The sequence below is a fragment of the Triticum dicoccoides genome, chromosome 4A, assembly GCF_002162155.2.
Source record: "Triticum dicoccoides isolate Atlit2015 ecotype Zavitan chromosome 4A, WEW_v2.0, whole genome shotgun sequence".
In the NCBI taxonomy this organism is placed as follows: domain Eukaryota; kingdom Viridiplantae; phylum Streptophyta; class Magnoliopsida; order Poales; family Poaceae; genus Triticum; species Triticum dicoccoides.
The window spans coordinates 320,956,600-320,981,626 of record NC_041386.1 but is presented as its reverse complement, the minus strand read 5'-3'; the positions used below and the strand labels follow the sequence as shown (position 1 = coordinate 320,981,626).

Genomic DNA, 25,027 nt, shown 5'->3' with positions numbered 1-25,027 from the left:
CTAGTGGTAGCTCATACTCTCTCAAGTTCAGAAAAATCATGGTGAGTAAAAACTTGTTCTACTTCAAGATCCCAAGCTAGATAAATAGCAGGATTAAATCTACCCTCAAATGATGGTAAAGAGATAACCTGACCATATGCTTGTGTGTGTTGTCCCAACTCTCGTGAAGATGTGTCCGTCGTCCAAGAACTTCTATCTCCGGAACCTGTCATGATTAGTAGAAACAAGAAACAAAATTCGAGAATAATGTTCCTATGAACTACCAGGATGTGGTTGTAAAGTGCTCACAGTAAAGCAAATATCAATATCTTACAAGTTCTTACCATGCGGCAGGTGGTGACAGGTAACCAGCAGTGTCAAATAACTCTGAAGATTGTGTAAAGCGATTGCCAGGGGAACGTACGTATACACGGTGTAGAAATATGTGGAGCTAGGTTGGCTATATATGGTAGCACAAGATTAGCAATAATCAATTCAGAGATGCAATGTTGAATAAACGCTCAACGACGGTACTGTGTTGGTCCTAGGTTAGACCAGACTAGAGACGCGAGCCTAGAACACTAATGAGGTCACGACGTACCACAACTAGCATCAATGAAGGATACTAGGTAGCTCTGGACAGCAAGATATAAGTGAAGATCACAACGACAGTAAAGATAATGATGAAAAACAACTGCCAAGCAGGATATACAACAACTTTCTCTCAAACTTTTCTCTGGAAAAGTTTGTGCCAATTTTCTGATAATTTTTCTCAAGAATGGCACTGACACAAGCTTTCAAATGCAAAAAAGAATCACTTAGTTCCGATGTCACATCCCTAGTTCCGGTCTGCCTAGTGCTAGCATCTGGTGTTGCATCATGTTTAAATCTCCCAGAAAGTTGAAATGGGGATTAACAAAACCCTAGCACCCCCTTTGGTAATAACTTTTTCAACTGAAAATTGCCTCAATGAACCCAAAATGGCCTTCACAAAATGTTCATCATTTTTGGATTGGTCTTGAACCTCTGTCAAAAATATCGCACATATTTCTAGGACAACTTGGATCACTGAATTAAATCATAGGTTATTTGCATTTGGGCATTTAAATGCTATAAATTATTTTAAATGTCCAAATAATCATAAACTAAAATGTTTACTGTTGGAAATATTCCATACAGTGGGCATGAGAAGTTTCATGATTTTTGAGTTAGCTTTAGTATTTTAATTAAAGACACAAAGTTACAGAAGAAATAGAAAAATAGAAAATAAAGGAGAGAGAGAGAGAGAGAGAGAGAGAGAGAGAGAAACTTACCTGGCTTACCTGGCACCCCGAGCCGGCCCAACACTGTGTGGCCCAGCCCACCTATTAGCCTGCTACAGCCCGGATTACTGGAGTCCTGCTAGCCCAGTTGCTACAGCCCGAATTCACTCGCTGATGACCGACACGTTCGTTGTTGGGTCATGTATGCCTGTCCTTGTAAGTTAGTGCCAATTTGGGTTCACGACTAGTCATGTCGGCCCAGATTCTCTGTCATATGGATGCTAGCGACACTATCATATATGTGAGCCAAAAGGCGCAAACGGTCCCGGGCCAGGTAAGATGGCACCCGTGGGAATACCGTGCGTGAGGCCGCAAAGTGATATGATATGTTACATGGTAGATCGATGTGGCTTAGGATCAGGGTCCTGACATCCGAGTTGATATGAGGGGTCAGAAAATTCTAAAACTGGACTAAAAACTAGAACAAGTTGTGTTGCGAACTTCGGAGGGCAAAAATACCTATTTAGAAGTCGATTTTGAGGTGCCAAATATTGAACTAGTCTCTGCAACTATTTAGATGAGGCTCGTTGCTAGCTTTCATTTGAGTACTCACAGAGCCAAAATGGACTTCATATGAGGAAGTTATGGCTGCTTTACTGAACAGTGCACGAAACAGATTCCAATCCGAATTCAACTACGAGATTGAGTCATAGATCCGAATTTTGTTATTTTTTCTTCTCTATTTTATTTCCTCACACTTTTATTTCTTTCTCTCTTTTTATTAACTTTTTCTCTCTTTTTTTCTACCTTTTTTTCTCTCTCCCTCTTTCGCAGACAAACTAGATAAGATGCAGATTGGATCTAGCGAAGATGTGAACGACCTCAACTATGATTGTGACAATGAACGATGGGTAGCACGTGGTGGAAATTGATGGATGGATGGTGGACAGCGAAAGGGATAATGATGCAGCGGCGGCGTGACTAATGTGAACAGAACTCGAAACTCTAAACGAACTAGACACTAAGACCAGCAACTTGACACGACGATGCAACCGATAATTAAACTATGCAAGCAATGAAAAGAAATTTAGAAAGTCTCAGACTGGCTTGGACAAAGGATGAATAGATATACTGTTTTTGTGGCTTTTTCTTGGACAATAGGTAAGAAAATAAATCTAATCTAGTAAAAACTGGAAATTCTCACCAAGCAACCTGAAAACTGATACCACTTGATAGAGGCGAGGGTCACGATCTTTTGATGAGATGGTAACTATCGATTTGGTGGAGACGACTTTGACGATCCAACTACAAACGTGCACAACGTTGCGCCTTAGCAATCGCTAAACCGACTCCGAGAGGTTATTGACCACGCCGGAGCACGATCAACCTGACCATGAAGGTCTGTTTCCTGCAGGCAAATGAAGAACAAGCAAGAAACTAAGATTGTAATCTAGATATTGCGAATATAAGAGGAAAGCTTTATTGGTCAAGGTGGGGTTCTGTGACGCCTTTGTCTGGTTGTTCAACACAAACGAAGTACGCGAAATTACAGCTATGGCGAACTTTAATCTAAACAAAACCCAAGGAAAAAGCTACTAGATGGATCTACTTATATTGGAGCAAGGGGTAGCGGCCAAGGAGGTGGGACGACGTCCCAAGGCAACCTAAAATTAACCCTAGGTCGTACAAGGCTCATGGGCCCAAGTGGAGGTGATGCAACACCTTTGGGCTTGTAGTTTGACTCGGATTCTGCTGCAATGTCAAATTGTTTCGTCCATAACTCAACGCTCCGGACGAATTTGAAGGTGAATCTAATTGTGTTGGAAAGAGCACGCAGTCTACTTTCAAACAAAAAAAGAATCACCCAATTCGGAGTCTGTATGAAAAAGTTGTTGGCGTTTTGAGTTAGGTATGTCTGTGCAGTTCGAATCTGAATCCAGAACGTGAGAGACTTGGACTCTATCTTCTCTTGGCCCAAAAGTGACGTGAGAGGACTTTTTGAACAGCACCTAAACTTCTCTTTTTTCCTTATCTTCATATGTGGATTGTACAAATGTCCCATACACCTGCAATTAGACATGGCACAAAAGTTTGTGAAGTATTTTTGTCCTCGATGACATAAATAAATTATTGCATAGCTTGCATTAGAAATCACCTCACAAATATACACGTATGCAATATTTTTGGTCGTATCCAAGGTAGTCATGTCCTCATCACCCCATGTCCGCTACAACCGCTCTGCATGCGCGCAGTAATAGGGCTACGACCCGTGTAACCCCCAACTTACCCCTTGGACTATAAATACTCGTCCTCTAGCTCCGTATTAGGGTCAGCATAGGTTTAGCTCATTTGAGATAGAGCTTTGCTCATCCATACGGATCTACTCCCTCGAGAGAGACTGCTTCCTCTTCGGAGAAGATCCACCTTGGATTCAAGACCCCTTCATGGGATGACCCCTCAAGACCTCCTTTGGAGATGAACTAGCTACCCTATGTATCGTCCTTTGTTGGATTCGGGTCGTGTATCTCTTTGTGTTTCGAGGATCTAGCATATGTGTGATCGTTCTTGTTGGTTGAGTGATTTCTCTCGCGTTTTCCCTCGTGTTCCCCTCGTGTTCTTTGTGTTCTTCATAGGATCCCTCCTTTTCGTGAAAGATCGGGCCCCTAGGGTTCTACCCTACATCAAAATTCCTCACCTTGAATTTCCTTAGTGACGAATTTGTAAAAACCGCCTATTCACCCCCCTCTAGTCGATATAACGCACTTTCAGTTCTAGTTCATGGTTACCCGACATAGTGCTAAGTGGAAAGAATTCCTAGGCAAGAAGGAGAAGTGTTCTGATAGTCCGGTTTGTCGATGGCCCAAACCCCTACTGAATGCAATTAAACTAAACCTCGTTGCGGCCTTCAACGCTGACTCACGAGAGGTTGGATAGGGTGTCATTGCTCGCGATGATGTTGGGCATATTATTTTTGCGGCGGTAGGGAAACTTTTATGCCAGAATGATGCATTGCAAGCCGAAGCATGTGCCCTCCTCAAGGCGATCGAATAGGCATAGAGTCGTGGTATGGGCAAGATGATTTTGTAGTCGGGCTATTTGGCTTTACAACAAGTTGTGGTGTCCAAATTTGTAGACCGTTGCCCCCTTGGTGTTTTGTTCAGAAAAACAAAGTTCCTCCTCTAACTAAGGTTCATAACTATCATGTCTTGTATTGTACTAGGGCATGCACTGCACTAGTGCATGTGTTGGCTACTAGTGGTAGTTGGGGATCCCCCGAGAGCCAGCGGATGTGGTTGGGCGATTTCCTGCTTGATGTTAAATGTGTCGTGGTCGTCTATTTGCTCAGTCCCTCGTAACTCAAATGTAAGGTATTTCAGATAAAAAAAAGGTAGCAAAAGGCATTAGACTGCCGATTGCTAGCCTCCCATCGGACTGGATCTTTGGATGTCTAGCTCGAAGAGTGATGGCAAGGTGGGCCTAGCTCATTCTGGCTCTGCAATGCACGCGGGCTTTTGGAGCTCAGCCTCCATGGAGTCTGTTTTTTAATAAATAAATAAATCAATTAAAAACCATATTCATGTGCTTAAAATGAACGAAGTGTTTTTTTTCAGCTCACCTCTAACTTATCTCATGATGAAAATTTTGTAGACATGTAGAGTACATCCATATGTACATGTGGACTTTTTCAGAATTTTAGAAAATTGAAATTTTCCATGAAGCCCAGGCTCCAAAAGGGATTTTCGACATCTAAATAGTTATATCAAGTATGGTGTTGAAGATTATTTTACTTGTAAAAATAGAAACACCTTGTACACATTATATAAACTTTTTAAAATGGGCCTAGATTAGTGTGAAATGTGTATACAACTCTATTAGAAAATGAAGGGAGCACATGTGATTTGGCTTATGAATTCAAGGATTTTTGACTCGGTGACCTTTAACATTGAAGCTTGGAGTTGACTTGTTCACAAGCCAACTGTTCTTGCCCTCTAACCATGCAATTGCATTCCGTTTCCACAACAGGGCATAATCACTTTAACAACGTAGGCATGTAGAAATCTGGCAACGACGAGCTAGTTAAGGTTTCAAAAACAAAAATGCAACAACACTAAACCCTCGCATGATGAGAAAAGGGAACTTGTGGTCATATACTTAGGGCTCCTTTGGTTGCCCGATATCCCCCAGGATCCACACCCTTTCCTTGGGTAGCTACCACCCATGGAATCCCTTCCTGTGGCTGTGGGGTTGTGCATTTTATCAATATAGGGGAGAGGGACATCCGGGCCCATCCACGTTAAATCCCCGGGCTAAAGAAAAACTACCAAGCAAACTAAGGAAAAGAATGCATTAATAAACATTGTCGTGTTCTCTCTCTGGAAGGAGTGGAACAGTCGGACCTTCGATCAGATCTCATCGGTAGAAACAGTGGTGGCAGGCAAAATCGTAGCTGATTGGCGAACTTGGAAAAATGCTTGGCTAGTGCGTGATAGGAGTAGTCAGAGGGTGGGAGTTGGCGAGTAATTGAATAGGCTGCGTAAGGTGGTGTTTGGTTGAGCTCAGCTCCCTGTACCGGCGGCTGGCTATGCTGATTTGCATGGTTAATCCGAGGTTGGAGACGGGTCTCTCTTGCTCGGCGATGCCCGTGGATTTCAAGTTGTGAAGAAAATTACTCCCGTGCTGTTTTTATCCTGGAATTTCTCACCCTAGCAACCAAACATAGCCTTGTGGAGACGGAAAGTACTAGAGACCTGATCAGCCAGCATCAACTGACCTCTTCAATTATAGTCCGATCACGTTGTTTTCCTTTGTCTCAGTATATGGAAGTGAATTGATCTGTATAATGGAAAGAGCTAAGCATTGCGGCAAAGACCGTCGTGACATAACAAATCCATTCCATATTATATTCGGTGATAGAACATTTACATAACTACCAGTGTCCCTTGGACTGCAGAGTGTAGTCAGTTCCTTTGCAAACTGTAACAACATCATCAAAACTGCAACCAGGTGTAGCTTACAGCAAATACAGACTAGTGGTCCTCGTGCGCTATTCCATATAGTTACAGTTTCTCGAAGGGTGATGCCGTTGCTATCTTAAAAAAGCCGCATCAGCGCCTTGTGATTTCAAGCTGAAACTTAAAGCCTTAATGTGGGATGCTGCTACCAGCAAGTTCTTCAAACTCAGGAATCCGCGGGTGCTACATTGCTACATGCTAAATCTGCAATTCTGATAGTAGCCTTCCCTATCACTTCACAGTTCTGTTGGGAACTTGTCATTTGTTGTCACCTGCTTTAGGCCAATAATGAACATGGTTAGTGGATGCGGCAACAGTAAAACCACTTAATGTACAAACAAGACATTTAAAAATAAGTTGGTTGCTTCCGGCCAAGTACATACCATATGGCATTAGAAACTCTCACTGAGTTGGTGTGACAGATAGCATTATTTCTGAGAGTGCTTAAAGAGTTAAAAGATCAGCAATGTACATAACAATATGTGGAACAGCCCCTGGATCTGAGGGCTATCCAGTGGACTGGGGGTGCTTGGGGGCCGACGGGTCATCGGCAAGGCGGCCCGTTGCCGGTGCAGTAGCGGAAGGTACCTGATGCGGAGCATCCCAAGGTCATCCTCATGGACCTACCTACATCTCCCACGACACGACTTGGACCAATGACAAGAGCCCGTGCGAGAGCCATTGAGAATGAGGTTAACTCTCTCCTTGTTGAACTTCCCTTTGACCCACTTGAGACATGGCTACTACCTCAAACGAAGATGCTTTGTGTGCTTAGGTATCAAGTAAGCAACCCAGGAGAAGTCACGATGCAAGAAGGACATCAAGAGCATGAAGAACTTCATCCCAGCTCAGAAACCCCGGAACAACCGCCCATGCACCGCCCAACTACTGCCCGGGCGGTACAACCGCTCGACCACCGGTCAACTACCGGTCAAGCTTCTGACATCAAGCGGTGCAAGGCCGGTACAACACCGGTTTATCCCTGCAACAGCCACCTGACCGGTACAACCGCCCCAAGCACCGGTACAACCGCTGAGCACATCCAGAAACGCCTCCAGGAACCAGTACCTGAGCTCCCAGCCCCATGACCGGTACAACCGCCCTGCCTGCGCGCAGCGACAGGGGTTTCACCCCCATGTATCCCCCAACTTACCTCTTGGACTATATATACTTGTCCCTTAGCTCCGTACTAGGGTTAGCGTTGGTTTAGCTCATTTTGAGAGATAGAGTTTCACTCATTCACATCGGATCTACTCCTCGTGAGAGACCGCGACCTCTTCGGAGAAGATCCCTTTGGATTCAAGACCCCTCTTTAGGGAAGAACATCAAGACCTCCTCAAGGAGAAGACCGGCTACCCTTGTATCGTTCATGGTTGATTGTGTACCGTGTGAACCCTATGTATTCGAGGATCTAGTACATGTGTGACTTTCTTGTGTTGGTTTAGTGTTTCCTCTTGTGTTTCCCCTTGTGTTTTCCTTCTTTTCCCCCTCGTGTTCTTCGCGGGATCCGCTCCTTTCGTGAAAGATCGGCACCTAGGGTTCCTACCCTACTCATCTTGGTATCATGAGCCAGATTGATCACGATTTCGGAGCCTCTCCGTTGTGTTTCTAGCCTAGTTTTTGTTGTTTCTCGTCCTAATTCGAAAATTTCTCACAAAAATAACCCCAATTTTTTTTTTTAATTTGTTGGTGTGTTGGGATTTTGTTGGATTTGATCCGGGGATTTGCCTTGTTACTTGTGGACCTAGCATCTCCCCAATTTTCTCCACCTTCCATCCATAATATCGCTCAAATTTTGACCTCGAAATCACCCTTGCCCGCCCCAAAACCCGCACCGATCCAGATCTTGCGATCTTTTTCCAACCCCAGCGGGACTACCGCCTATACAAGCGGTACTACCGCCCCGCCCAGTTTCAGTCAAAACCGATTGGCATCTTTGCCTCAACCACTATACACCATCACCACTTCCGCATACCACCACCATTTTGGACCGTTTCGCTCTCCGACACGTTTGCCACGTCGAGCTTTGAGAATTTGAGTTGCGGTACCGTATCCTTTTGTGTTTCGGCTATCGAGGTACGGTTCGACATCGACATCACCGCCGCTCACCTTCGCCACGGACGCGTCAACAACAACGACCACCTCGACTACATCTTGGTATTCGTGCCACCCATTTGATCACCGTCATCCGTTCTTGCTTACGGACGAGGAACCGAAGAACGGTAACCTCATCTTGGTATTGAACATATCACTTTTGCCATTACATTGATAGCCATCATAGCCTTACTCCTTTGCGTTGCTTACCCAACAAGACTAGCCTTTGAGTATTACCGGCAACGAGACTTGTGCACGTTAGTGATCATACTTCCCATAGCATACATACATCATTGTTGCATATATTGGCATCATCTCTTGTGTCACAAAGTTGTCATCCCATACACAATTGCTATCTTGGTTCCTCAAGCATTGCATGAGAAAAGAGCTCAAACATCAAAGAGCCAAATAAGCTTTTAAGCAAAGAGGAAAGATAAGCAAAGAGCTTTTAAGCAAGAACCATAGCATCATACAACATTAAGATTGCCATACTCGATCATCTTGGATCATATCATAGAAACACCTTGCATAGAGCATACTTGGGATAGAAGTCGTTACATTTTTGCTAAGTAGGTTGTGCACAAGTTCTTGTATCCGCCTATTGTGTAATCGTGCTAGCGTCTCTCTAGCGTTGTGCAACAAGAGCATTTTTGTGGATTCCACATTTGGCTCACCCTTGGTTACACGACCCCACGTATCTTTTTGCGTGTGTGTTTCCGTGTACCTTATTGCTTGGTCTACTTATTACATTGCATCTTGCGAATCTTTTCCAACATTATTGAAGCTCACTTACAATTGCATCAAATTTTGTGCCACCATCCTAACCAAGCTCCACCATAACCTTTTACTTGTGTAGGTGTGAGAAACCGACAAGAGCTAGTACTAATTGTACTATTTCCTTGTCCTACATTGGGGTGATCATCGATCCACTTTCAACTTCGGTCAAGGTACATTTGGTATTTGTTCTTCTCTTTCTACCACTCACATTTGTCTTGGAATGATGGATAGGCCAAGTACTTCTACCAACCCACTCTTCATGAAGCAAGACGACGACATGAACTCCTTCGTCACCAAGAGTCACCTCTTTGGTGCACAACGTGCTTTGCATCAAGAGCAACAAGCTATGAGTGAACGCATCGACAACCTCGTCGCCGACTTGCGACTCTCCGAGCAACGTACAAGGGACTACTTCGACCACAAGCTCGACGATCACCAGCAAGAGAATGACGCAAGAATGGATGAGATTCGTGCTTTGTTGCGCAACAGCTCTTCTTCCACTTCAAGGAGCCATTCAAGTCGACACTCCGACTTCACCCTCTCCAGCTCAAATACACCAACTTCGAACACTCTACGCCGTGCCGCGCACAACGATCGTCAAGCAAGCCTCAATTCTCTACGCGACACCGACTCTCAAGAGCGACGACAACGTCAAACCCAAGAGGCTTTCGCGCTAGCACGAGAACAGGAAAGACAACGCCAACATGAAGAGGAAGAGCGCGCGCGTCTACATCAAGATGTACAAGATGCCGAGGCACAACGTTAAGAACAACAACTTCGTGACGCTCAAGCATTTGCAGCGCAACAAGCACTACGAGATTCAAGTCGAGCCGTAGCCGACCGAGGCCGACAAGCCCGTGAACAAGAGGACGCACTTCGCGAAGAAATTCATGAACGACGACATCAAGCTCGCTGCACCGTCACGTTCCTCAAGTTCCTCCTCGAGCTCAACAAGCTTCTCCACAAGCTCGCCAAGAACATCAAGTACATCAAGAACATGAAGACATTGGAGATCCTCCACGACAAGAGCATCATGAGGTCGACAACCCTCCGCGCCAAGAGCACCACGAGTTGAACAATCATCTACAACACGGGCGTCATCATCCATGACCCCAACACAATGAAGAGCACGCTACGGCAAACTCAAGTTCACCATGCCCAAGTTCAACGGAAGCAACGATCCCGAAGAGTACCTTTCATGGGCATTGAAGGTTGACAAGATTTTCCGTTTACATAACTATGAAGAAGAGAAGAAGATTGCGATGGCATCCCTTGAGTTTCAAGACTATGTCCTCATTTGGTGGAAACAAGTAATCGAGCGCCGTGAGGCAAGAGGTGAACCACCCATCACTACTTGGGCGCAAATGAAGGATGTCATGAGAGCACGATTCTTGCCTACCTACTACAACCGCGACCTCTTCAAGAAACTCCCAACTCCTCAAGCAAGGAACCAAGAGCGTTGAAGAGTACTACAAGGAAATGGAGATTGCCATGATAAGAGTCAACGTCACGGAAGATGATGAACAAACAATGGCACGTTTCTTGAATGGCCTCAATCATTCCATCAAGAAGATCGCCGATTTCCAACCATACTCGAACCTCATCGAGCTAGTGCATCAAGCTACCAAAGCGAAACGCCAAGTGCAAGATGATTTCAAGTATGCCAAGTTCTCATCCAAGTCATACGGCTTCTCCAACAACCAAGTTTCAACGACTCCATCACCGACTACCAAGCCTTCTAGTACCAACATCGACAAGTCGAGCTCAAAGAAAGCCTCGTCAACTCCAAGTCATCCTACTACGAGCAACTTCAAGCCGAGAGCTTCATCATCATCAACCCCAACCGATGAGACCGTCAAGACGAGTTCCTTCAAGTGTTTCACTTGCGGAGGCCGAGGCCACAAGTCCTACGAATGCACCAACAAGAGGACCATGATCCTCAACGACGACGGCACTTATGACTCGATGAGTGAAGGAGAAATGGACGCTCTTGAGCAAGTCGCCATGCACCGGCAAGTGAACGGTGAAGAAGAACAAGTCGTTTGCGATGAAGATTCAAATCCCGCTCTTGTTGTCTCCAAAGTCTCGACTCTCCAACATCACCAAGAAGAAGACCAAAGATGCCACATCTTTCATACCAAGGCCGGCAGCAATGGACGATCCGTCAAGGTCATCATCGATGGAGGGAGTTGTCATAACCTCGCAAGTGAAGAACTTTGCTACAAGCTCCCAATGGCGGAGCTTGAAAGAAAATGTTGGGCGGGCCAGACTAAAGAAGAACACATTTAAAAAAATCTGAATCATAAGCATTAGTATATTACTATATTATGCAAAGTTACAAGATGGAGCAATCAGATATGTACATATATACACGGCAACATATATTCAACCATGATTCCATGAAGCACCATTAAGTTAGCTAATACAAACAATGAAGCACCATTAAGTTAGCTAATTCAAGCAAGGGCAATACATGTTCTTCCTCAACTTGAGTTATGTCATCTCTTTTTCTTTTAAAAACCAAACTAAATTCTTTTCCATGTCTGATTATCCTTCCCATAATTACCTAGGTTGCAATTTGCATAAGATCAGACTATTACTTATCATTAGATGTAAGGAGTTGAAAGAAGTCAGACTATTGCTTATCAAACATGGAATTTGGGGCAAGATGTTAGTTTACCAGTGCTGCCCTGTTATGTGTCAGTGTGTCCTCAAGAAAATTCAGTCCGGTCGGGGTCATGCACCAGCGCAGGGATGTTGGCAGGACTGGATGTTGGAGCTTTGGATGAGAGCAGACGCAAGGCCGCAAGGGGCTTATGCGCCAGCAGTTTGCCGGCACCACGACGGCACGGCCGCCCAGATGTCGTCGCCGCTCGTTCAGGGTGAGAGAGTAGGGCAGGGACGTTGACGACATTGACGCGAGATCCCGACGGGAAGCGGCTTCTCCGAGAGATGGTGGGTGGCGGCTGCTCTGCGAGATGCCGGGCGGCTCGCTCCAATGGCCGATGATCCCTGATCCGGGAGACGGCGCGACTACGTGCTCGAGACGGGAAGAGGATGGGGATGTCATGCGCTGTGCTAGTTGGGCTGGGCTACGAAGATGCATATGTAAAATTAGTTTTGCCAAAATCCTGGGCGGGCCATGGCCCAGTTTGGCCCCAACAGAGCTCTGCCCCTGCAAGCTTCAATTGCCCAAGACGAAGCACCCTCATCCATACAAAGTGCAATGGCTTAGCGACTCCGGCACTATCCAAGTCGAGCATCGAGTACAAGTCTCCTTCAAAATTGGCGCCTACGAAGACACCTTGAAGTGCGACGTCGTTCCAATGACCGTTTGCCACATTCTCCTTGGACGCCCATGGCAATTTGATAGAGGAGTCATCCACAACGGCCGAACGAACCACTACATCTTCAAGATGAAGGGCAAGGAGTACGTCCTCCGTCCAATGTCGCCAAGCCAAGTGATCGCCGACAAGCAAGCCACCCATCGTGGAGATCATAGTGAAAGAGCGAGCCACCAAAAAGAGAGTGAGCGCCACAAGCCCAAATCAGACACCTCCACGATGAGCGAAAAGAAGAACTTAGTCCTATTTGCCACCAAAAGCGAGATAAGAGGAGTGTGTGAGAACCCATCTAGTGTCCTACACTACGTCCTCGTGTGCAAGGACAATGCACCACAAACTAACACTTCTCACACTCTTCCTCTAGTGTTGTCTTCTCTTTTGCAGAAATTTCACGATGTTTTCCCCGACAAGCTACCTCCGGGACTACCTCCACTACGAGGCATTGAGCACCGCATCGACCTCATCCCCGGAGCGCCGCTTCCGAACAAATCTCCTTACCACGTCAATCCCGAAGAAACCAAAGAAATACAAAGGCAAGTAAAGCATCTCATAGACCATGGACATGTGCGTGAAAGTTTGAGCCCTTGTGCCGTTCCGGTCATCCTTGTGCCAAAACGAGACGATAGCTTTCGCATTTGCTCCGATTATAGACCTATCAATACTATCACCGTTCAATATAGGTATCCCATTCCACGCCTTGATGATATGCTCGATGAGCTTAGCGGTGCCACTATCTTTTCCAAAATTGATCTTAAGAGTGGTTACTATCAAATCCGCATACAAGAGGGTGATGAATGAAAAACCGCTTTCAAAACCAAGTTTAGCTTGTATGAGTGGTTAGTCATGCCTATGGGTCTCTTGGAAGCACCAGGTACTTTTATGCGTCTTATGAATCATGTTTTTCGCCCTTACATTGGTGTGTTTGTTGTGGTCTACTTCGATGATATCCTTGTTTTTAGCAAGTCTCTCAAGGAGCATGTCACCCATGTACGAACCGTTTTGCAAACTCTTCGAAAAGAGCATCTCTATGCTAATATGGAGAATTGCCTTTTTGGCGTTGACAAGCTCGTTTTTTTGGGTTCTGTTGTTTCTTCTAAGGGTGTTCATATTGATGAGTCCAAGATGAATGCTATTAAGACTTGGCCACAACCTACCAATTTGCAACAAGTGCGTAGCTTTCTTAGCCTTGCGGGTTTCTATCGTCACTTTGTGAAGGATTTTAGCACCATTGCCTCTCCTTTCCATGCTTTGAGAAAAAGAATGCGCCTTTTGTTTGGGGACCATCCCAAGATACCGCTTTCAATGAGCTTAAGAATTTGCTTACTCATGCTCCCGTGCTTGCATTACCCAACTTTGACAAACCCTTTGAGATTCATTGCAATGCTAGTGGTAATGGCATAGGAGGTGTGTTAACGCAAGAGAAGCGCCCTATAGCTTACTTCAGTGAGAAACTTTCCGGAACGCAACTCAATTACCTCATCTATGACAAAGAGCTATATGCTTTAGTGCGAGTCTTGCATGAATGGGAACATTACCTTCGTCCCCATGAGTTTATCATTCATACCGATCATGAGACTCTCAAGTATCTTAAGGGCCAAACCAAGTTGAACAAGCGTCATGCTAAATGGAGTGAATTTATTGAGTCTTTTCCTTATGTTATCAAGTACATCAAAGGCAAGGAAAACATTGTAGCGGATGCTCTTTCCCGCATATGCATGCTTCTTACTCAACTTGAATTGGATGTCATTAGCTTTGAGCACATAAAAGACTTGTATGAGCATGACCCTACTTTTGCTATTCCATATGCCAAGTGTTTGATGAATACTTCTTGGGAACACTATTACATCAAAGATGGATATCTTATGAGAGCTAACAAACTTTGCATCCCCGAGTCTTCTCTTCGTTAGTTGCTTTTGCAGGAATCTCATGGAGGAGGCTTAATGGGACATTTTGGACGAGACAAGACATTCGCTACGCTTTCAAAGAACTACTATTGGCCCAAGATGTTTCGCGACGTCAACCGCTTCACCAACCGATGCTCTACATGTCACAAAGCTAAGTCCAAAGCTCAATCCCATGGCCTTTATATGCCTCTACCCATTCCATATCAACCATGGGAAGACATTAGCATGGACTTTGTACTTAGTTTGCCTAGGACTCGAAATAGGAAGGATTCGGTATTTGTCGTTGTGGACCGTTTCTTCAAATGGCACATTTCATTCCTTGCAACAAGATAGACGATGCTTCACATGTTGCTAATCTCTTTTGTAGAGACATATTGCGTCTACACGGAGTGCCAAAGACTATCGTCTCGAACCGCGACATCAAGTCCCTAAGCTTCTTTTGGAAGACCCTATGCGCCAAGCTCGGAATCAAGCTATTCTTCTCCACGGCTTACCATCCTCAAACCGATGACCAAACAGAGGTGACCAACCGCACACTCTCCGCTCTACTTCAAGTACTCATTAAGAAAAACATCGAGTGGGAGGAGTGCCTACCTATCGCCGAGTTCGCCTACAACCGAGCAAGGCACTCAACAACCGGCAAGTCCCCTTTCAAGGTAGTCTACGGATTCAACCCGTTGTCACCATTGGACATTCTTCCCCTACCACTCCAAGAGCGCATCAATTTGGACGCAAGTGCACGAGTGACCCATCTCAAGAAGGTGCATGAAGATACAAGGCAAACCGTCGAGCGCCAAGTACAACGACTTGCGACCAAGCGCAACATCAACAAGCACCCCATGGTCTTCAATATTGGTGATCTCGTGTGGCTACACCTTCGCAAGGACCGCTTTCCACAAGAACGCAAGTCCAAATTTCGACCACGAGCGGACGGACCCTTCAAGGTGCTTGCACGCTACAACGACAACGCTTACAAGATCGACCTCCCCCGTGACAAGTACAACATGAGCGATATCTTCAATGTCAAGGACCTCTCGCCCTTCCATGGTGATGAAGAATTCGATCCGAGAACGGATCTTCCCCAAGGGAGGGGAGATGATGCGGAGCATCCCAAGGTCATCCCCATGGACCTACCTACATCTCCCACGACACCACTTGGACCAATGACAAGAGCCCATACGAGAGCCATTGAGAACGAGGTTAACTCTCTCCTTGTTGAACTTCCCTTTGACCCACTTGAGACATGGCTACTACCTCAAACAGAGATTCTTTGTGTGCTTAGGTACCAAGTAAGCAACCCAAGAGAAGTCACGATGCAAGAAGGAGATCAAGAGCATGAAGAACATCATCCCACCTCAAAAATCCCGAAACAACCGCCCATGCACCGCCCAACTACCGCCCGGGCGGTACAACCGCTCGACCACCGGTCAACTACCGGTCAAGCTTCTGACATCAAGCGGTGCAAGGCCGGTACAACACCGGTTTATCCCTGCAACAGCCACCTGACCGGTACAACCGCCCCAAGCACCGGTACAACCGCCCCAAGCACCGGTACAACCGCTGAGCACATCCAGAAACGCCTCCAGGAACCAGTACCTGAGCTCCCAGCGGTACAACCGGCCCATGACCGGTACAACCGCCCTGCCTGCGCGCAGCGACAAGGGTTTCACCCCATGTATCCCCCAACTTACCCGTTGGACTATATATACTTGTCCCTTAGCTCCGTACTAGGGTTAGCGTTGGTTTAGCTCATTTTGAGAGATAGAGCTTCACTCATTCACATCGGATCTACTCCTCGTGAGAGATCGCGGCCTCTTCGGAGAAGATCCCTTTGGATTCAAGACCCCTCTTTAGGGAAGAACATCAAGACCTCCTCACGGAGAAGACCGGCTACCCTTGTATCGTCCTTGGTTGATTGTGTACCGTGTGAACCCTATGTATTCGAGGATCTAGTACATGTGTGACTTTCTTGTGTTGGTTTAGTGTTTCCTCTTGTGTTTCCCCTTGTGTTTTCCTTCTTTTCCTCCTCGTGTTCCTCGTGTTCTTCGCAAGATCCACTCCTTTCGTGAAAGATCGGCCCCTAGGGTTCCTACCCTACATCATCTTGGTATCATGAGCCAGATTGATCACGATTTCGGAGCCTCCCCGTTGTGTTTCTAGCCTAGTTTTTGTTGTTTCTCGTCCTAATTCGAAAATTCCTCACAAAAATAACCCCAATTTTTTTTTGTAATTTGTTGGTGTGTTGGGATTTTGTTGGATTTGATCCGGGGATTTGCCTTGTTACTTGTGGACCTAGCATCTCCCTAATTTTCTCCACCTTCCATCCATGATATCGCTCGAATTTTGACCTCGAAATTACCCTTGCCCGCCCCAAAACCCGCACCGATCCAGATCTTGTGATCTTTTTCCAACCCCAGCGGTACTACCGCCTATACAAGCGGTACTACCGCCCCGCCCAGTTTCAGTCAAAACCGATTGGCATCTTTGCCTCAACCACTATACACCATCACCACTTCCGCATACCACCACCATTTTGGACCGTTTCGCTCTCCGACACGTTTGCCACGTCGAGCTTTGAGAATTTGAGTTGCGGTACCGTATCCTTTTGTGTTTCGGCTATCGAGGTACGGTTCGACATCGACATCACCGCCGCTCATCTTCGCCACGGACGCGTCAACAACAACGACCACCTCGACTACATCTTGGTATTCGTGCCACCCACTTGATCACCGTCATCCATTCTTGCTTACGGACGAGGAACCGAAGAACGGTAACCTCATCTTGGTATTGGACATATCACTTTTGCCATTACATTAATAGCCGGTTTATCCCTGCAACAGCCACCTGACCGGTACAACCGCCCCAAGCACTGGTACAACCATTGAGCACATCCGGAAACGCCTCCAGGAACCAGTGCCTGAGCTCCCAGCGGTACAACCGCCTTGCCTGCGCGCAGCGACAGGGGTTTTACCCCATGTATCCCCCAACTTACCCCTTGGACTATATATACTTGTCCCTTAGCTCCGTACTAGGGTTAGCGTTGGTTTAGCTCATTTTGAGAGATAGAGCTTCGCTCATCCACATCGGATCTACTCCTCGTGAGAGACCGCGGTCTCTTCGGAGAAGATCCCTTTGGATTAAGACCCCTCTTTAGGGAAGAACATCAAGACCTCCTCACGGAGAAGACCGGCTACCCTTGTATCGTCCTTGGTTGATTGTGTACCGTGTGAACCCGATGTATTCGAGGATCTAGCACATGTGTGACTTTCTTGTGTTGGTTTAGTGTTTCCTCTTGTGTTTTCCCTCTTTTCCCCCTCGTGTTCCTCGTGTTCTTCGCGGGATCCGCTCCTTTCGTGAAAGATCGGCCCCTAGGGTTCCTACCCTACATCAGTACCGGGATTAGAGATAGAGAACGGGGATTAGAGAAACTAGACTTCTTTAATTATTGATTGCCTCTAGCTTACACGGGGGAACTAGTACTACTTTAACATGTTTTGGGCTCTAATTGGAATCTGACTCAAACTAGACTACCTTACCAGAAGCTGCAAACTACTTGATGATGCCATGCCCCCAGGGTGTACCAGCAAAGGCAGGAGTCGGCCCATTAGCCATGGGATGCCACAATCCCATGGCTCGGCCCATGACATACACCGGGGCACACATCAAGACTTGGCATACGAAAATACGCGTCGCAAGATCTGGTGTAATCCCGTATGATTAGGCTAGATCGTACCGACCTGGATACATTTAACCCTAGCCCTGTCCCCCCTATATAAGGTTGTCTGAGTGTGATCTCATGATATCAGAGTCAGGTGACTTCCTTTTTATGATCTGGCCCTGGGCTAAAACACGCTTAAGACAAACAACTAGCTAAATCACCATCTCAAGACATGATTCTTTTTTACCCGGGTTCAGGCCGCAATGATGCGCAATACCCTACTCCTGCCTTGTTCCGTTTATATGGTAGATATATGGAGGGTACAAGTGCTCACACACTATTGGGGAGTGCTCGGGTATAGCTAAGTGATCAGAGCGTACTGGCCCAGGCACGCCTATTCTTCCCTCCTCTCTTCTTACCACTTGATTTATTGTGTCTAAAAGACTTTCCCTTCTCCTGGCCGCGGCTCTCCCCTTATATACCATCGAGGGGGAGGGGATGGCACCACAGTGGCCTTTCATATATACTATGAACTTGGACGTAATTAGTCACACGCCTTATCTTTCACTTGGGTGGTTGTTGTCAGGCAATTGGTCGTTTGACATGAGCAGGCTCCCAAGCACTCGAGTCCTCCTGCCTCTCGCGGGCCCCACGTACCAGTGAGAGGGTGAGGCACCGGTGGTCCTTAGTCAAAAGACTCCATGTAATGTCGTTGTCAACAACTTGATAGGCGCAGATGACGGTGCGGAAAACCATCAGATCCCTCAGTAGGGTAGCGAGCGTAGCCGGAAGTACCAGAGGCGAGTTCGCACGGAGGGTTTACCCAGGTTCGGGCCATCATGGTGAGGTACTACCCTAAGTCCTGCTTTGTTTTGTATTGATGTGGGAGCACCCCGTGCGAGGGGGTTACAAGAGAATGGTGGATATGACTACCGAGTACTGTCTATGTTTATGGAACAGATGGATATGAGCTACCCCTAGCCTCGCCGGACGAGAGCTAGGGTTTACTGGGCTCCTAACCAGCCTCATGCATGAGGTCTTCTTGGTTTGCACACCAAGATGAACTCCTTGCTCCTAGCCTGGCCTGTGGACTGCCTCCTGGAGTCACGTTGGCCGCTGTAGAAAGCCAACAAATCACCCTGGTGAAGAATGGGGCCGAAGCCAGAGCTGGAAGCATCACACTTGACGATGAAGCGAGTGCCAAAGTCAAGCATATCAAGGACTGAGGCTGTACTGAGGGGGCGCTTGTGCGCACCAAACGTGGCCTGAACTTCTTCGCACCACCGTAATCCCTCCTTTCTTCAGAAGCTTTGTGAGCGGGGCTCCGATGGTACCAAAGTTCTTGATGAACTTGCCCGTAGTAGCCTGCAAGGCCAAGGAAACCGCGTCTAGGACACGAACTAGTACTACTTTGTCATACTCTCAACTCTAATTGGAATATAACTCAAAGTAAACTACCTTAACAGAACCTGGAGACTACCAATACAGAAGCATCCTTCAGGACATCAAACTGCCCTTGTCAAGCCACAGCCTAACCGGCCCCTGCTGCCTTGCGCCTACCATGAGGAATTCCCCAGATAACAATACGCATGGCACACATCAACTTCAAATTGACAAGGAATATAAGCACAGAAACACTGGTCACTTCATTTCTTAATCCAGAACAATTTTAAGCAATTAACAGGTTATTTGTCCAAATTACTGTTTACTACCCCCGTTCCAAAATAATTGAAGTTCTAAGATTGTCCAAAGTCAAACTTCATTAAGTTTGACCAAGTTTATATGAAAATATATCAACATCTACAAAACCAAAATTACTTCATTAGATTCACTATGAAATATATTATCATATTGTATATATTTGACATTGTAAATCTCTCTGGATTTTTCTATAGACATGGTCAAACTTTAAAAAGTTTGACTTAGGAAAATCCTAAAACTTCAATTATTTTGGAACAGAAGGAGTAATAAGCCTTTATGTTCAAGCACCAGATAAACTCAAGGGATTAGTGATGATATAATTATGGAGGTTGAAAGGTGAAAAAAATACATACTTGATTTGGGATCAACGTGCACAAAAAAGCTTGCGGCAACTATGAGATAGCATAATATGAGCATAAGGCCTTTAAAATAGTTCGACGTGCCTTCCTGGAAAAAGCATAGACTAAAGTGTTAGAGTTGCACTTGATCAAATCTAAAAGGAGTACATTGTGGCAACTGTATAAACTACAGAATACATTAAAAATGCTGACTCGTTCTGCAAACATACCTGTAGCATAAATGCCACCACAAGTACTGTTATAAAAAGAGTTGCTGTCTCAAACAATTGAAAGTTCAAGTCCATCTCTTCCCCCATCATCCAGCCAATTACCACACAGAATGGAATCTGCAAATCATGCAACATGGGTGTTGGTTGCAATTGTTTAACCTTGCAAAAAAAAACTTGAAAATGTACAGGACAATAGTTGAATCTTGTTGAGTAAATGAACTTACCACAAACATAGATATCTGTGTTGACGACCCTATGGCGACACCCAATGTAATGTCCTTGTGGAATGCAAGAGATTAAAGATGAGAACAGAATCACACAATTGAGTTGCAGAAAGCAGAGGCTACTTACAAGTTTGTTTTTCATGGCAAACATAATGGCGCTTGCATGCTCAGCAGCATTCCCCACGATAGGAAGCAGAATAACACTAATAAAGGCCAGTGGCATGTTTAATGATTCAGAGGCCCCCTGTTACAACATAGCAAAGAAGCACAGTTCGAGCAGGAGACAATGCATTAATGTAAAATAGTGATTATATTTATCCTGATGTAAACATTTTGTTACCTGTATGGCATCTACCAGGTACCCAGAGAGAATTGAAATCCAAATAGTCAACACAAAAAGCCAGGAGATAGCTTCCCCCTGTGCTATCTCCTTTTCATCCTCCTCATCCTCAGTGCTTTCTTCTTCCTGTTATGGCAAGTAGGAAAATTAGGATTTCAAGGAACTGTGCACAAATTTAAGCCCAGATTTTCTCTGGTTTGTTTTGATGGGCAATTGTTCCTTTTTGCCTCATGTGAATTTGAGAAAACAGCAAATGATTACATGACTAATTAAAAGAGCCTGAACTGTTTGGAAAGTGTGGTGAAGTGACACACATACAAGTCAGAAGGGATATTCAAAGAAAGGTATGTGATGTACTAGTGCAGAGCTAACATATTTAAAGGCAAAAGGAGCGTCGCTATCATTGTCGATGATAAGAAGAATTACCTATGGCCTGGGACCTTAATGCCGTGTCAACAGCCACCACTAAATCAACAGATAGGTTACCGCACCAAGGAGGACTGCCACCGACCACGGAGGAGACTTCCCATCGAAGTACAACATATCGAAGGAAACTCCCTACGACTTAGGAAAGGCTATACGTGTTGTAAACCAACACCAGTCCAACTCCTACTCCTATACGCCCCACGCATCGATATGGAGTCACCCATACCTGTTGAGGGATTTTACGTCGATCCTAACAGCGGTAATAGAGCGAGTGTGGAATTTGTAGTCGATGGGACGTCACGTCAGGAGAACAGAGGGTCTTGAGCACAGAACACGAAGACACATGATATACCCGGGTTCAGGCCCCAATTGTGGGTAAAAGCCATACTTCCTGCCTTGCTCCTTCCTTATAAATGTGGAGAATATCGAGAGTTACAATGTAGAGGGAGGACCTCGGCAAGTCAGGCAGTCTGGGCTAGTTCTGATGATGGTGTAGATCCAGGCCTGAAGCTCCTGAATCTTCTACATGGTGTAGGCTAAAACTAGGGTGAGGGAGCGATCCCCTTCTGTGATGCCCCTGGTACCCCTTATATAGCACTGGTTATGGAAGGCTCCATATCGGTGCGATGGGGTGTGCAGAGATAGGAGTCGGATATGGTGTCAGTATACAATGCGTTTGGCCCTTTTCCTATGTTCCATACAGTATTTTCCTACTCCCTTAATTTCATTCGATAGCAGGTCTCCCGAGGGAGCGGCGCTTCTCCATGTGTCGAGGTGCTATCTTTGTGTCGGATTCAGGGCTCCGCAGACCCAAGAAAGGTTCAAACTCTGGGGCGTGTGCGAAGAACTCAACCTCTTCAGCCAACCAATTCGTCACCCCCACGGCCTAGCTCGATGAACAAGGAAGAAGATGGACACGGCAGTTTACCCAGGTTCGAGCCACCTTGCGGTGTAAGACCCTACTCCTGCTTTGGGGTGGATTAGCCTCACGAGGGGCTGAATATGAACTAGTACAAGGGAAGAACAACCTCACGAGGTCTGCTCTGGTGTGGGTGTGAGCTGGTGAGGTGTGGATCTGATCTGGAGAGAGCTCTCCTTCTACGGTGTTGGCTAACCTATATTTATAGTGGCCTTGGTCCTCTTCCTCCAAAACGTAGGCGGGAAGGGATACCACGGTGGCCAATTTGAAAGGGGACAAGTAGCACATCTTATCCTGACGAAAGGTGGTCTTCGCCTGCAAAGCTTCTGGTCGTGACGCTGCGGTGGGCTCAACGATGACATCCGTCCTGGCGGTCTTGGTCTCGTTGCACGGGAATGGAAACATTTGGCTGATTCCTCGGGACCCCGTGCCTGCGCTTGCCTCCTTAGCACCAAAAAGGAAACCTACTCCTCTGCGCCCGCTGGCGCCTGCCTGGCCTTAGTCGTCATGGCTTGCGTCGCCTCAACCTCATGAGGTGGGCACCTGCATAGATATCTCCGCTCCTCGGGACACAGCCAGGGGAGGCCACTCCCTCCAGAGGTTTTGATGTCGCCCGCCTCGCGAGGCTTGGCCCCTCGCGAGGGTCTTGTCTTGAAGGTGCTGTAGATGGGCCGTACCAGGACGTAGACGGAGCCACACCATGTGCCGCAGGCACGCAAGTCTGGTACCCTGGTTCCCAGAACGCCGACAGTAGCCCCCGGGCCCAAGGCACGCTCGGGCTTGGCTTCGAGGCGAAGCCAAAGGGCAAGGGCGAAGCGCCGTGGGCCCCAATCGCCTGCGGACCGAGTCGACGCGTGGCGCTTGATGGAACGTGGGCGTCTCCACTTCCCCACGCTGCCTTGGCAACTGCCCGACCTGACAACTGCCTGGCGCATGCAGAAAGGCCATCATGGCTCGGGGCATGAGTGGCCTGCGGTTGGCCTTCCCCCAGCTATAGCCCCCAGCCCATCTTCGTCTTCTCGCCGCCCACTCCTTCGTCCTCTTCGTCCCACCGTCTTGCCAGAGCGTTCATGGCGCCGGTGAGGAGGTTCTCTGTCGTGGAGAAGGGAAAGGCTCCCCAGGTGGAACCCGAGCTGCTCCCGCCAAAGAAGAGGCACGATCGCTCTCGTGATGCCACCGCGGTGCCCATGGAAACACGGCCCTGGCACGAACGCGCTCCACCGGGCTTCCCGGTTCGCGCGTATGCTCGCACGCAAAGCCCTGCCCATGGGAGCGACCGCGGCCGCTGCGAGGAGCGGAGCCGTGGAGGAGAACAAACGGTGGCCATACGGCCACCCCGCCCGTGGACCCATCCGAAGGCACGGCCCGCGAGTTTGTGGTGTGGGCGGCAATGCCGCCGCGCACATGGATCCGGCTCTCACGGTCTCTGGCGAGGGAGGTACCGCCGCAGGGGCCCGTCGAGTTGTGGCTGCAGCATGACGGCTGCTGCAACCAGGCTTCAGAAGCGGAAGTCAAGGTCGTCGACTCTGGCGACGTCTTTATGACTCGGGGATGGGGCGCGATCGCCCGCACCTGCCGCCCGAAGGGAGGTCACGCCACTTCGAGTACGACGGGGCACCGACGCTCTTCTTCAAGGTCTTCAAAGAAGACGGCCGGCATCTGGAATGCTGCCCTAGGGGAGGTGATCAAGGCGGCGAGGCCACCGGCGGTGAACTTGTCCTTGGCCTTGTCCGCAATTCCTCCGACAGCAGCAGCGCTTCATTCGGACCAGGTTCAAGTGACGACGACAGCTACGAGCCGCTGCGTCGTCGCGCCCGGGCCTAGGGGGAGGAGGAGCGCCATCCCGACGTCGCTGGCGATGCCGCCAGGGCCATGGTTCTTAGGAGGTTTCTCCTTTTGCTTCGTTCCTGTACAAAAATCATGACGGGCCCCGTGGGAGTATGTAAAAACTTTGACGCTCGCATTTTAATGTTATTATTCCCGATTCGATGTCGTGTTTGCGTTTCTCGCTTTCGCATGGTTCCCCATTTCATTCTCGCGGTAGCTTAGTGCTCTACGCCGGCAGGATCCAGTCCCCAGGCAAGCTTCGGCCGTCGCTGGTATGCCAGGTCGTGATGCCATGGTCAAGGCCAGGAGGTGAGCGGCCCGAGATCCGGTAAGAGCCCCTGAGGCGCGATGCTTAGGAGGTCCCCTTTGGCGTGCAAGTAGCCCCCGAAGGACTGAAAGGGAAGTTTCCTTGCCCGAGCAAGATCGCGAGGGATAGAACGCTGGTCATGAGGTCCACGCCTGCGCGTGCGAGGTGACTTATCTTGATGGACCTGCGGTGGTTCCTTTGCTGCGTGGACGAGCTTCTCGTGCGACGTTAAGCCATGCCCTTCTACTGATGACACCCCTGGGCAGGGCTCACGCCGACCCCATCTTCCTCGCTCGTCTAGATGCTCTATGTTCTCGGGTCCCGGCCCTCGAGCGAGGCTCAACCGCCGCTGGTATGTCAGGTCGCGATGTCGTGGTCAAGACCAGGGGGTGAGGGCTCTAGAGCCAGTAGGAGCCCCTGAGGCGCGGTGCTCAAGCCCCCCCCCCTTTAACGTGCAAGCGACTTGCATGAGAAGAGTGGTTGGCTTCGAGAGGGTACCTAGGAGGGGTTGCGCCCCGAGGTGCTGGCGAGGCTGCTCATGGTCCCGGCTCCGGAGGTTCCTGCGAGTTAGCCGAAGAGAGAAAGCATAGCACACAATTGCGCTTGCTATCCTGCCGGTGATCTTTCCGCAAGAAGACGAATGCACTAAGGACCCGGTGAGGTGACGTGCACGGGGCCGGCCGCG

At 47.6% G+C, this 25,027-nt stretch overlaps 1 protein-coding gene across 3 annotated transcripts in view; it reads right to left on the bottom strand.

Moving 5' to 3' along the window:
* Window positions 1-6,116: 6,116 nt before the first annotated feature.
* Window positions 6,117-25,027, bottom strand: part of LOC119285852 (vacuolar cation/proton exchanger 2) — a 39,568-nt gene continuing 20,657 nt past the window's right edge. For 2 of the 3 annotated variants that reach the window (XM_037565183.1, XM_037565184.1), the window contains exons 7-12: window positions 20,864-20,989; window positions 20,651-20,767; window positions 20,524-20,577; window positions 20,300-20,416; window positions 20,085-20,178; window positions 6,117-6,528 (exon numbers count right to left, since the gene is read on the bottom strand). In XM_037565183.1, the coding sequence (XP_037421080.1) occupies window positions 6,512-6,528; window positions 20,085-20,178; window positions 20,300-20,416; window positions 20,524-20,577; window positions 20,651-20,767; window positions 20,864-20,989 (525 nt within the window). In that variant the 3' untranslated portion in view covers window positions 6,117-6,511. The remainder of the gene's footprint in view (window positions 6,529-20,084; window positions 20,179-20,299; window positions 20,417-20,523; window positions 20,578-20,650; window positions 20,768-20,863; window positions 20,990-25,027) is intronic. The other variant, XM_037565185.1, reaches the window with a different exon arrangement.